Genomic DNA, 14,011 nt, shown 5'->3' on the forward strand with positions numbered 1-14,011 from the left:
GCAATAATAAAAACAATTTCATTAAAATTTAAAAGAATAAAAAAACCCTTAACTGGAAGATACATATCCTTTCAGAACCACAAAGTTGTGAAAGTCCTTTAAATTCCATAAGAACAAATTAAATACATATTCATCTCCCTGGCCTTATCCTACCTTTCCAAACTTATTTCATATTACTCCCCTCTAGGGGTATCTATGGTCAGTATGGTCCAGCCATACCGACCAATTTATAGTTCCTCACACCCGGGACACTGAACTTTGCATTAGGTAATGCAAAGGTATGGAGATAAGTCTTTCATCCCTGGAATACTCTCCTTCTTAACTTTCTCTTTAAATTCCTAGCTTCCTTTAAACTCAAATATAGCACTACTTTTCTACATGAGCACTTTCCTGGTCCTCCCAGAAGCTAATGCTCTCTCATTCAAGGCTACTTTGTAAGAGTTTTGTATATACTTATGTACGTACATGCTATCTCCCTTGTTAGAATGCAAGTTCCATGAGGACAGTGAATGCTTCAATTTTGTCTTTATATCTCCACTGACCAAAACATAGTAAATGCAAAATAAATGTTCAACTGATTGTAAGTCTAATTAATATATTACTTTTTTATGATTTGCAAGGATGAGTGAAGCATTTTTTTACAGTAATAAGAAATTCGAAGCCACATGACTGTTCCTACATTTCCCTCATTTTTTTTTTCAGGCCCAAAAGTTATCATGAAAACACATGGAATAAGGCGCCACAATAAACAATATTGTTTTATTCCATGTAGAGAAATAAATATAAATTATTGTTTCTGATTGCAAAGCACTTTTAATTTCAAGAGATCATTGAAGGTTGTTGTTTTAGGGTTACTGGGAAGAGAGGAGAAGAGGGGGAGGAGAATGTTCAGTTTTGCCTTAGAAAGACTGGCTGCAATGTAGAGGACAGAGTTGTGCTGAGAGAACCTGGAGCGAGAGAAACCAATAAGGAACCTACTAGTCTAGACAGGAGGTAATTAGGGCTTGAACAGCAGCAATGATAATGGAGTAGAGGACAAACACAAGAGAGATTTCAGAAACTTGCCAGGACCTGGTGACTAGATGTGGGGTGACTTCAAAGATAATTCCAAGGTGGCTAGGAGAATCACACTGTCATCAACAAAAAAAAGGACTGTCAGGAAGAGAGAAGCTGGTTCAGGGCAGGGTGAAAATAATAAATTTAATCTTGAACATTTTAAGTGTTATGTCCTGTCAGAACACCCATTTAGAGGATTCTAGCAGACAGAAATGTGGAACTACTGATCACACTGGGAAAGTAACTTTACCTCTCCAGCCTTAACCTTCCATGTCTGTAAAATAAGGGGGTTGAGACAGTCTTTAAGATCCTTTCTAACATTCTGTGATCAGGGTTAGTACTGAATGTGGTAAAATGGAAAGAACACTAGGTTTATACCTTAACTCTGACATTTAGTACATTTGTAACCTTGGGCACTTCACTTAACCTCTCTGGTCTCAGTTTTCTCATTTATAAAGAGGACTGGACTAGATGACCTCTAAAATCTCTTTCAGCTTTAAATCTAAGACACTATGATGTAGATTGTAATCATCTTAATAGAAGTGAGACTTGCAGCTAAGGAAGTAGATCAGATTGTTAAGGGAGGGAGTACACAGGGAAAAGAGCACAAGGCTAAGGCCAGAACTTCTGGAAAGGAAGAAAACAAAAGAAATAGAAAAAAACATAAAATGACAGGAAAAGAACAAGGAGGGTGCAGTATCAGAGAAGTCAAGTGAGAACATGTTAAAGTGCAGCAGAGTTTATGAAGATGAAATCTCAATAAAAAGCTACTGATTTGAAAATTAGCAGCCACCTTCAAGTACACAGTATTAGTAATGTGATGGAGGCAGAAAGTAAAGAGACAGCGAATGTAGATTACTCTCTGATAGTCATAAAAATAGCTGTCCCAAACTGTTGAAAGCTGAAACCAAGTATTATCATCATTGTATTACCCACCTAGTACTCCGCATCTAAACTAGTACTTGACATATACATTCAATATAAGCTCCAGGGGAGGAACCTTCTCTCCCAAGACAGATACTTACCTTCCCTTCAACTTACAGGCTGCCCAAGGCACTCAAAGATTAAATGCCTTGCCCACCCTCAGAGAGCCAGTATTTGTGTCAGAGGCAGAATGTGACCTTAGGGCTTCCTAACTCCTAAATCATCTCTTTATCCACTATACTAATTGGCATGATTTGATAATAATGGCTGAATCATTAAAAAAATTAAATTATGTTCAGTATATAAACAATTCCCAATTTAGAAACATATTGTATTCTACAAAATCATTCATAAGAAAGCAGTTTAAGATCCAGAACACAGTTTCTCCATAGAAAAGATATTAAGATATTTATATATATGTATATATATATAACCCACATACATATATACACATATAAGATATTAGATAATAGTAATACTAATAATATTTCACTATTTCATCAATTTAGGTTTATATTACAGGAAGGCTGACAAGGAATATGATCAAAGTCAGTAAATTCATTAAGCATATTGATATATATGGTTTGTGAACATTACTTCAATCAAATTCCATCAAATCAAATATATATAAACTAAGGGAAAAGGAAACCCCTTAAAACAAGTAGCTTAAGAACAATTTTTAACATTTATTTTTATTTAGTATTTTATTTTTCCCTAGTTACATGTAAAAACAATTTTTAACATTCTTTTTTTAAAACTCTGAGTTCTCTCCCTTCCTCCCTCCCCACCTCCTCCCTCATTAAGAAGGCAAGCAATTCAATATAGGTTATACATGTAAGAACAATTTTTAAAAGTAATATAGGCAACTCACTATCCCCACAAAGTTGTTCAGATTGACTCAAGAAGAATATGCATGGCAATGCCTCATTTAGCCAGGGCTGTTCCCTGTAAATGAGTTTTCTAAATAACTTAATTTTATGTTACCCTTTAAAAATACCTAAACTTTTTATAAAAATGATGAAAATTCTTCTGAAGTATATTACACAGTACTGTGTCTTCTTAAGTAGAGTATACTGGACATAACTAGCAAGAAAATTCCTACATTTGGAAATAAAAGCAAGTCTGCTACCACTCTGGGATGGCAAGACAACTTTTATGTCTCTCCAATGTTCAAATGAAGCCATCTCTACTTCATTTCTTCAACGGCATTAAATACCTTGATGATTTAGGGTCATCATTATAAATATCGATTTTTGTACTAACTTGTTAGTAACTCTAAGTAGCTATAGAGCTCTCTGTACCTATGTTGAATGGAACCAAATCACTAAGCCTTGTGAATTATTTTGCATACTTTTAAAATGGTTTTCACTGTCAGACTAACAGCTGTCACTTCTTATTCTTTGTGGCAGTCAGTATATATGTCTCTAAAAGGCTCTTCCTGTATACCCCTCCTTCTTCACACAATCCAAACCCACTCTCTAAGCCCACCCTCGATAATAACAACTGCTTCTAATATTTGTTGAACGGCAAAAACAGATAACCTAGATTGTTAAAATTCTGTGCAAAAATATGCTGAGAATATGAGCTTTAGTATATTATTATATTAACATCTCTTAACTTCATTATTATATTAACATAATTATTATATTAACATCTCTTAACTCCTTCTGGAGGTCTTTTTTTACTTCTTCCCTTTTATTAATGGCTATGATTCAGAGAGGTAAGATTACACTTAAGTGACCTCTGAATAACTGAGGCACTACTGTAAATTCACCAATGGCAAATCCACAACAGATTACTGGGAACATTCAACAGTATATCACTAACCCCTAAGGACTGTTTCACATAGGGAAAAATCTGCTCTCCTACAAAATGTTTCTTGTTGCTACTGTCATGTATGAAATACTGGACTAGATGGTCCACTGGCCTGACCAAGTGTAGCATGTCCTATACTCTTATATCCTGAATATTTAAGGGTATCATTACCTGAGAATTTAGGATTATTATAGTGCTGATTTTCTGACTAAAAAAAAAAAAGCAATAACAAATGCACAAATAGGCAAATTTCAACTTCCATGTCGAAAATTTTAAAAGCTACTAAGCAGTGCACATTCATAAACGAACCTCAGACTTCTCTCTTTTGAGGTCAAATAGATACCTGTCATTTATAACTCTTAGCAATTATTCCTCTGCTTTTTCTTCTACCAAGTAATTGTTGAACAAAGAGCTAGTAAAAAGTTGACATCACTCCTCTGCTTCAGGCTAATAGTGCTTTAGACCTCCATTTTGAGGAAGCAGATAAATTACTCTCATTTCAAAAATACTGAGCCAATTTTCAGAAGTGGAAAACTGGTAACCTTAAGGTTACTTCATCCCACAGCAAAGAGGATGACATAGATAAGGAGAGCAAACCAGAGGGCTATGTCCTCAACTCCAAAATGACGCTGTCTACCACATTTACATCTAACTTCAAAAAAGGGAGTAAGGGGAAGTGAAGAAATAAAGACAGAAAAAATCACTTGCACAGCTGACTCCCTCAGATCACTGATTAAGAGCTTGAAGAGACCTCGGAGGTTATCAAGTCGAATCATGTCACATGTTTTCCATTTTTAGGGAAATATACATATTTGATTAATAATGTAAGACTGTGCACATTTGTATTAAAAGAAGTTTTTAAATTTATAATATGTTACTTTAGTAAATATTTCTGAAGAAAAAAGCTACAATAATTGCTACATATGCCACACACATCCTCAGAACATGAGCTGTACAGCAGAGGTAAAGGTATAAACAAACTTGGGAAGATGCCACAGTTTGGGAAAGGTGGTTTCGGAAAGGGTTGCTGTACAAAAATCAATACAATTTCCCCATAGGTTCATGATGTAAAATTCCATAATCAAGGCTTGTAGATTTGTAATTATGGTATGTCAGCTACATTTAAACAAGAGTGTTAAAAGATTGTTAAAGTTAAACTAACACAATTGCAGTGTGAATTGTCTTAGTCTCATTCTAATCTACTGATGTCACTTTCATTTAATCAGAGAGAAACTATGGGCCAATGTCAGTGCTATTTCACATGCCCTAACACTGTACATTCACATTAGATTTTTGTTCATTAGCAATACAAAATGGTTATGTAAAGATATATTTAAGAAAGTTATTTTTCATCTATTCATTTATTCACCAGCAGAACATTTCAACTGACTTTACTGTAAAATAAGCTGGTTCTAAAGTGATTAAAGCAATCTTTTGTATTAACTGAATGTGTGCATTTTTTTCTTAGAGAAAACTTTCATAACCATAGTGACCACAAAAATAGTAAACTTTTTATTTTTGGAAAATAATAATCCTACTTCAGAGATCTATAGACACGAGTAGTTTATTCAAAACTGCATGTCAACAATTAGCATAAATTCCATATTTTTCTTCTCTCCTGGAGCAAATTCTTTCATATCACAGGATCACATATCTAAATGTGGAAAGGAACTTAGAAACCATCTAGACCAATCCTCCTCTTATGGACAAGGAAACCAAGGCTCAGAAAATCTGAGTGATTTGTCCTAGGTCAGACAGCTAGTGTTATAGGCAGGATTTGAACATATGTCTTTTTGACTCCAAATCTTTCCATTCCAATGTAACAAATTTCTTTTATTATATAGCTTATATAAAAAAAAATACAAAATGTGCTACATAACAGTTGTAGAAGGGAAAGGCTATTTATAATTTACAATAGTGCTGGACACTTACTTAAAAGTTTAACATGAGCAAGATATGGCTTACATAACTGTATATAGCTTTCCTACAAGGAAAGCAACAAACTAGAAGACTCCTTGAAGAAGTAAGCTATAGTAACTATAACAATATATCAGAGTTAAATGACTTCAACAAAATAAGCTAAGCAAACTTTCATGACAACAGGTCAGAGGGCAGCTGCCAGAAGCAGCAGACCACTGCTTTTCAAGAGGCATGTATTACCACGATACCCACTTAAGATTTTCAGGTATGATAGTATGACCAAATAATGGATCTACAACCAAATTACCTAGGTATTTTTCAGGAATCACCTGGTGAAACACACAAGTAAATTTTATTTTCATACAAACTAGAAACAAAAATGGATGAAACTGGAAGGAAAACTCCTGTTATAATATTTTCTGTTAAAAAAAAAGTATAGGGGTAATTTTAGATATTATAAAGCTCAAAAATCATCATCATCGGGCAGCTAGGTGGCACAGTGGATAGAGCTGCAGCCTTGGAGTCAGGAGGACCTGAGTTCAAATCTGGCCTCAGACACATGACACTTACTAGCTGTGTGACTCTGGGCAAGTCACTTAACCCTGATTGCCTTGGCAAAAAAAAAAAAAAAAAAGGCAAAAAAAAAAATCATCATCACTGAAAAGTGCTAACTTTGGATTACATGATATCTGAAAAACTATATCCAGTTAGGTGGTGCAGTGGATAGAATGCTGGGCCTAGAGTCAGGAAGACTCATCTTCCTGAGTTCAAATCTGCCCTCAGACAAGTGCCCTTTGACACTTACTATCTGTGTGACCCTGGGCAAGTCACTTAACTCTGTTTGCCTCAGTTGCTCATCTGTAAAATAAACTGGAGAAAGAAATGGCAAACTATTCCAGTATCTGCCAAGAAAACCCCAAATGGGGTCATGAGAAGTCAGAAATGACTGAACAACAATCCATGGAACACTAATCAGAGCAATCATAGCATGAAAATCACAAAATTTCAAAGTTGGAAGGAGCCTCAGTAGATATCTTGTCCAACCAACCCCATACACAAAAGAAATCCCCATTAGAACATATTTAACAAAGGGTCATCCAGTCACTTCTTGAAGCTAGCTAAGGAGGGGAAGCCATCACCATCACCTCTCTAAGGTAGCTCATTCTAAATTTAGACAACTCTAATAGGAAGTCTTTTCTGACAACAAAACTAAATTTGCCTCTTTGCAACTTCCACCCATTGTTCCTGGTTCTCTGGGGCCAAACAGAACAAATCATATCCCCGCTCCACATAAAAGTCTTCCAAATACTTGAAATAAGCTCTTATGCCCCAAAGTCTTCTTTCCTTCAGCTGACTTTTATTCAGTTCCTTCTACTGATGCTCACATGACATGGACTGAAAGCTCTTCATGATCCTAGTTCCTCTCCTCTGGACACTCTCCAGCTTATTAATCTCCTTCTTAAGCCATGGTCCCCAGAACTCAACCTAACATTCCAGATGAAGTCTAACAAGAGAAGAAGACTGTAAGACTATCAAGTTTAAAAAAAAAAAAGTCTAGTACTCTAGTAGTAACTATTGACCTCCTAATATAGCAAAAGCCATGGGGATTGAGAGAACAGAGTTATAATTCCTGCTTTTCTACTAACTAGCTGTGTGACCTTGGGCATGTCACTCCCTAGGCCTCAATTTCCTTTTCTGTAAAATGAGGAAATTAGACCAGAACAAGGATTTCAATCCTCTTTATGCCCCAAACATCCCTAGGTTCAGTTCTGAGCCCTATTATTCAGTCCTCTTGCATTTTTTGCTCAGGTAGCTGTGTAATCAGTTAAGCAAATCTTGCTGAAGAAAAAGATTTAGATAGTAATACTACAAATAGATTCTATAAACTTCTAAATGAAAATGAAATTGGAATTTGAAACCACTAGATAAGAGCAAGCAATAGGCTTCATCCATCAGGTATGCCACATTCAGAAGTAAATTTGGTGGCACAAATGTTTTGTAGCAACTAATTAAGTTTGAGCCCACTCTCCCTAGAGACAAGGGTTGGGACAGTTTGCCTCCAGTTCAGGGAAATATGATTATATTTCTACATCAATGACACTGGGCGGGATGGGGAAGAGAGAGACACTAACTGTAAGGGGTAATTTATATTAAAGAAAACAAACCAAAACAAGATTTTCGCCAATGGAATTAGAGAAAACACTGTAGCTCATTAGGGCAATACTTAGAATCCTGAGGAGATGTGTAGCCTCTGGGGAATTAATTCCACAATGATAGTAGGAGTAAGGACAAAGACCCAAGAGTTTACATAAGCTACACCAGTCTTATTAAGCAGTATACTACAAGAGCCTTAACCACGTTTTCTCCCATCTCTGTATCTCCCTGAATATTTAACACTGTACTTTGTACATGGTATACATTTAATAAATGTTTGTTGGTTTTGGAGCACCTCCAAAGGACAATGACCAGAATGATAAGTTCACTTTGGTAAAAGGAAATGGGTCTCTTTAGTCCAGGACATGAGGGCTCTCATTGCAGAACTTTGTATTTGAAGGACTATCTTATGGAAGAAGGATTTGACGTATTCTGCTTGGCCTCACAGGGTGAGAGTAAGAAGCTATAAAGAGGCATACTTAAGCAAGTTGCAAAGGGAAATTTCCCTATTAATTAGAAATGTCCAAAAATGGAATGAGTTTCCTCACAAGGGATCCTCTGCACCAGAATCCTTTCTTTATTTTAGCCTTTTATACTTCTCTGCTGATCATCTAATAGATGCAAGAAATTTCAACACATGAATTTGCTATGTGCCTTTTGTTCTATATGGCTTTAAATTCTCAAGCGTATAGTAATTTAGGAAATGACTGGTGAGCACAATAGTTAAGACAAAAATCCCCTTATAACATTGGTGAAACCAAAACAAAACACCCAAAATATAGGCCACCATATAAGGGCAAAAAAAAGCTGGGAAGATTATGTAGCAAGGATAATATATAATAGATGGACCACCAGGATGGATTCTATGAAACCATAAAAAACTAATTGGGGCTGAAAATTCAATGAAATATGCAAATGGTCAAGCTATATGCATAAAAGTTTATTTTGTTGTTCAATGGATCTACATTCTGCACTCACATTCTAATAAGTAAATTGTAGCTTCAAATATAAATGTTATAGTAAGGAAGATGAAGTAGAAATCATGATATGTGCTGAGGAAATACCTTTGCTCAATGTATTTAGAATTTCTACAATAATGAGGTCATGAGTTCCTTTAACATCTCATATATATTAAATATGACCAAGAGTATATAGTCCTTGTCTACTTGGTAACTAAAAAGTATGCTGGAATTTTTAAAATCTGTTGTTAGAAATTACTGAATAGATAGCTATATCCTTAATTAATTATTTGTGGCTACTTATCCAGGTCACAAAACTTTGAAAATATCATTATTTTTCAATGTTTATTATCAATTATTTGGAAACACAATCCACTTGACCCTTTCTCTCAAATCTTCTCCATCAAGTACCAATGCTTTGACATTACAAATACCAAAAGCAAGTCAAAACCTCATAATACTTTTACCATACTTTAAAAGCAGTCATCAATAGTTTTGTCCTGTAAAAAGAAAATCACATATTGATTTCAAAATTTTGTTACCTTAAAGACAATATTTAAAGTTTGCTAATCATTAATTAGTTATTGGATAGTTATCTGACATAAAGAAAGCATGAAAATGCAAAAGGCAGCTTCCTCAAGTCTGAAAGACCTGGCTTCAAGTACTGCCTCTGACAGATACTAGCTATCTGACTGTAAGCAAGTCAGTCAGTCAATAAATATTTATTAACTGCCTCCTCTGTGCTAGGCACAATGCTAAACTCAGGAAGTAGAAAAAGAGACCAAAGACAATCCCTGTCCTAGAGGAGTTTAAAATTTAATGGGGAAGACAACACGCAAACAAATACATACTAACCAAGCTGTACACAGGACAAATAAGAAATCATTAAGAGAGGGAAAACATTGGAATTATAAAGGGATTAGGGAGGGCTTCTCATAGAAGGTGAGATTATAGTTGGGACTTAAAGGAAGCCAGGGAGGTCAACAGTGGGAGAAGAGGGAAAGCACTGCAGGCATGGGGAGCAGGCAGAAAAAAATGCCTGCAGCCAAGAAACAATAAAAAAGAACTACATACAAACAAGTTATATATAAGATAAATCTGAAAGTCACCTTTTAAACTACAGATCTACACTAAATAGATGGAGTGAGTTATCACATCAATTCTTCACAGGGATGAAATCACAAATCCAGATGAAAGAGAAGTCAACAGAATAAGCTCACTGAGGACAGGGAATGAATGATTCAATGCCATCCCTGTATCACAGGGATCTGAACAGAAGGCAATGTCAACAGAATTTTAAGTGCATTAACTTCCTCCTACACAACACTTACTCCCTTTCCCACCTTTGAATCTTTTCATAATCTGTCTCATAAGTCTTGAATAGGCTCTTATCTCACCTCCAGCATTGCCCAACTGGAACTGGTCAGTTGAGTCCCCAGTGGGGCAGCTACTACTACTCACAAATTGTTGTTTGTCCTTCGTTCTAGAAGAGGACCAATGACATCAAGAGGATGTTGTCTTGACTTGCGGATGATTTGGATTTCTGTGAGGCAAAACTGTGCAGTCACCAGTCTCACTCTCTCCTCCAGAGCCATCTGGGTCTAGTGGCAAGACATAGATCAGGACAACTGGAGACAGCCCCAAATGCAGTCGGAGACGTTGGACTTTTTAAGGTAAGATCTTTCCCAGTTTGTCTGAGGCAACACCCATTCAATGATTAAGGCTAAGTAAGAAATCAGGCAAAAAATAGCCTCTTCTACCTACTCAAAAAAAAAATAATGAAGGAAAGTGATTCATCACAATGAAGAAAAAAAAAATCTTTGCCAACAAAAACCCACAGACAGTATGGTCCACAGGGTCACAAAGAGTTGGACTGAACTAAATAACATAAACTCCTTGAAGGCAGGAGCTGTTTTACTTTTGTCTTTGTACCACCATCCTAGCATGGTACCTGACATATTCCTTAAATACTTGAGTCACGGATTGACTGAGACTACTATAAAAGGGCTGCATTATTACTTCTGAATATTTTTAATCTATCTTATACCCAAAACGTTTTATAGTTTTGGTCTAAAAAAATCCTCCCTACTCTTAATTTCAATATAAATGCACGTTAGGCACCAACCCCAAAAACTTACTACTTGATCAGTTTTACATGGAGTCCTTCCTTCCAACTGTTCAAAGTTCATATGGTCTATTTGTGCAGGACTTGTAGCAGAGCCTTCCTAGATCACATTGGTCTGATCAGAAGCAATTGGACACACTGTACCATGACGCCAACATAGTGGTATCATTTTGGTCCTCTTTGGGAGGAAGGAGAACTGACCATAAGGAACTAAAGTCCCATAATTTATCATTACAAAAATCAATTTTTGTGTATATCAAGAATTCTATCTCAAAATGGAAAACATTATTTAAGAACCTAGATAGATGAAGCCTCTTGCTGCTTCCTAGTAAAGTATTCAAACAGTTCAATGTAAAGGTGTGGTAAGGAACAGTAATTACAGCTTAAATCAATGAATTTACATTTATTCTCGTTTCCTTGCACTGCCTCTTCTGCTAGGAAGTGAGCTGGCAAAAGGTTGGCACCACAAACTGCAATGCAGATGCCACAATGATCTCTTTCCCTTGCCAATAATGGGGAATAAATTGTGATTTAACAGATCATGCTTCAGAACCCATGACCTTTTCCACAACTGGTTTACCTTTTATATTGAAGTGCACAATTAAATAATGATCTTAATAGTATGGAACATGTAACAGGATTTTACCAACACTGCTCCATTCCAAAGCAAAATTCACTTTCCTCTGGCTGCTATTTAAAAAATAGCACAGGACGGCGGAGCAGAACACGTGTAACACTGTACCTAAGAGCAGATGGGGGGGGGCAGGAGGGCAGCAGAGAGAAAGAACACAAGTTTGGGAGATGCTCTGGAAGTTGACCCCCAACTCCTCCAGGCCCCAGCACGGAGGGGTCCTAGCTTGGTGGCAACAAGGGACGGTCATCAATCCCGGGCTTGGGCAGTGCACTCCCTGGACTTCCTTAGGCCCATCTCAGGCCGGCGGCGGACCAAAGTTAGCAGGCACCATAAAATTCCAAGAGAAGCCACCCCCTCGGCAGAACTTTCTCCCAAGTTCAAAAAAAGAAGGCATGTGCAGGCCCCAACGCGCCCAGCTGGCGGAAGAGGCGCGCTGCGGCCTACGGTAGAGCCCCGCCCCGCCCCCCCCAGCCGGGAGGGAGGGAGCCGAACCCGAGGCCGCGAGGACGCCGTCTCCCAAAGAGGCGGCAGCGGGTCCCCTCCCGCGCCCCCTGCCCCAAGGCGCTCCTAGGCTCGCGCCCACCCAGGCGGCCCCACCCGGGCTTCGCGCCTAGGGCCCCGCGCCCGCGGGAGGGGAGGGACGGGGCACGGAGGGGGTGCGGTGCGAGCCTTGTCCCTCCCCTCCACCTGCCCCGCCCCTGGGTCCCCGCAGGGCAGCTACGATGCCCCGAGGCTCGGGGGAAGGCCGAGGGGCCCGGCCCCAGCCCGGCCTCCCCCTGGGCCAAGCCGCCCCAGCAGTGACGGAAGCAATAAGGAAGATGTCGGCACTCACCGCTTCACGACGCCCGTTTTGATCTTGATCTGCCTCACGCGAGGATCAGCCATGGTCCCCCACTGAACGCCGCTGGCGGAAGGAGAGCGAAAAGTCGGGACTCTCTGAGGGGAGGAGACCGAGCACGCTGAAACCGGTTATGTCCGCTAACCCGTGGGAGGCCTCCTGTACGCATGCGTTGGCCCGGGCGCGGCCCGAGATCGCTCTCTGCGCGGCCCCTCCTCCTTCCTTCCCGCCCCCTCCACCTCGCGTCTGACCAATGGGAGCCCGGGGACAGGTGGAGCAGCCAGGCCTCCCTCGCTTACTAGCCAGCCCTTTCTCCACTCAGGTGGAGTGGTCTGCGCTGGGTGGCGCAGCCCCAGTATTTGTGTTTCCACTTCTAGGGTGTCTTTGGCACTTACTCTCCCTCTTCCCAGATGGGTTGAGTTGGCGGGATGCTGTTGTTCTCTTTATAAAGCGAGTAACGTAGAAAACTTTTAAAATGATGATTTACATGTTCAATATCTGGGGACCAATGGCAATAGATGTATTTTCAGGTGCTTAATAAATTACTATTTGCTATAGTTTGTTTATTTATAATATATAATATATTAATGTATAGTATATCGTAGGCTATACTATATACTCTAGTATTCTATATTGTATAGTATATATTGTATATAGTATATAGTTGTCGTATACTATTACTAGCATAGAATAAAATATAAATATATACTATGTAGTTATACTATATAGTATACTGTATATTTCAGTATTATTTATATACTGTGTATATATATACTGTGTATTTATAGTATATACTTATAAGTATATATAGTATATACTTATTTATAGTATCTAATTTATCATTTATGTAGCATGCATGTATGTATATATATGTATTATGTAGTATATATGTATTTATCCATCTGTTCATAAGTATATGACATATTTATATATGTGTGGTATATATGTATATATGTTTTGTATATATACATATATAGCATGTGCTTACATACTATATATGTGTATAGTATATATTTATACTATATATGTATATGTGTATATATAGAGTATATATACTATATATACTTTTACATAGTATATATCATAATAGTAGTTTATTAACTATAAATAAGTGTATAGTATATGCTACATATATTATATAACTGTAACTATATTTAATTCAATAAGTATTTATTAAACACCTACTATGTACCAGGCATTGTGCTAAGTTCTGGGGGTACAAAAGGAGTCAAAAGACAGTCCCTGCCCTCAGTGAACTTACAATCTAATAGGGGGACAACATGCAAATAAATATGTATATAAAGCAAGCTATGTGCAGGATAAATAGGAAATAATTAACAGAGAGAAGGCCATGGAATTAAGAGGAGCTGGGGAAGGCTTCTTGTAGAAGGTGAGATTTTAATTGGGACTTGAAGTCAGAGAGGTCAATAAGCAGTCTGAAGAAGGGAGAGCATTCTAGGTGATTGGGGGTGGGGGGGAGTGGAGCAGCCAGAGAGATGCCTAAGAGTGAGATGCGGGATGTCTTGTTCCTTGAACAGCCAGAAGGCCCATGTCACTAGATCAAAGAGTACATACTGGGTAGTAAA

At 37.9% G+C, this 14,011-nt stretch overlaps 1 protein-coding gene across 1 annotated transcript in view; it reads right to left on the minus strand.

The window, feature by feature from the left end:
• TBCA (tubulin folding cofactor A) overlaps positions 1-12,601 on the minus strand; it is a 98,333-nt gene extending 85,732 nt beyond the window's left edge. The window contains exon 1 of the mRNA XM_027863538.1: positions 12,420-12,601. Coding sequence (XP_027719339.1) covers positions 12,420-12,472 — 53 coding nt within the window. The 5' untranslated portion in view covers positions 12,473-12,601. The remainder of the gene's footprint in view (positions 1-12,419) is intronic.
• Between the last annotated feature and the right edge of the window lie 1,410 nt (positions 12,602-14,011).

The sequence above is a fragment of the Vombatus ursinus genome, unplaced genomic scaffold, assembly GCF_900497805.2.
Source record: "Vombatus ursinus unplaced genomic scaffold, bare-nosed wombat genome assembly UNPS02014772.1, whole genome shotgun sequence".
Taxonomy (NCBI): Eukaryota; Metazoa; Chordata; class Mammalia; order Diprotodontia; family Vombatidae; genus Vombatus; species Vombatus ursinus.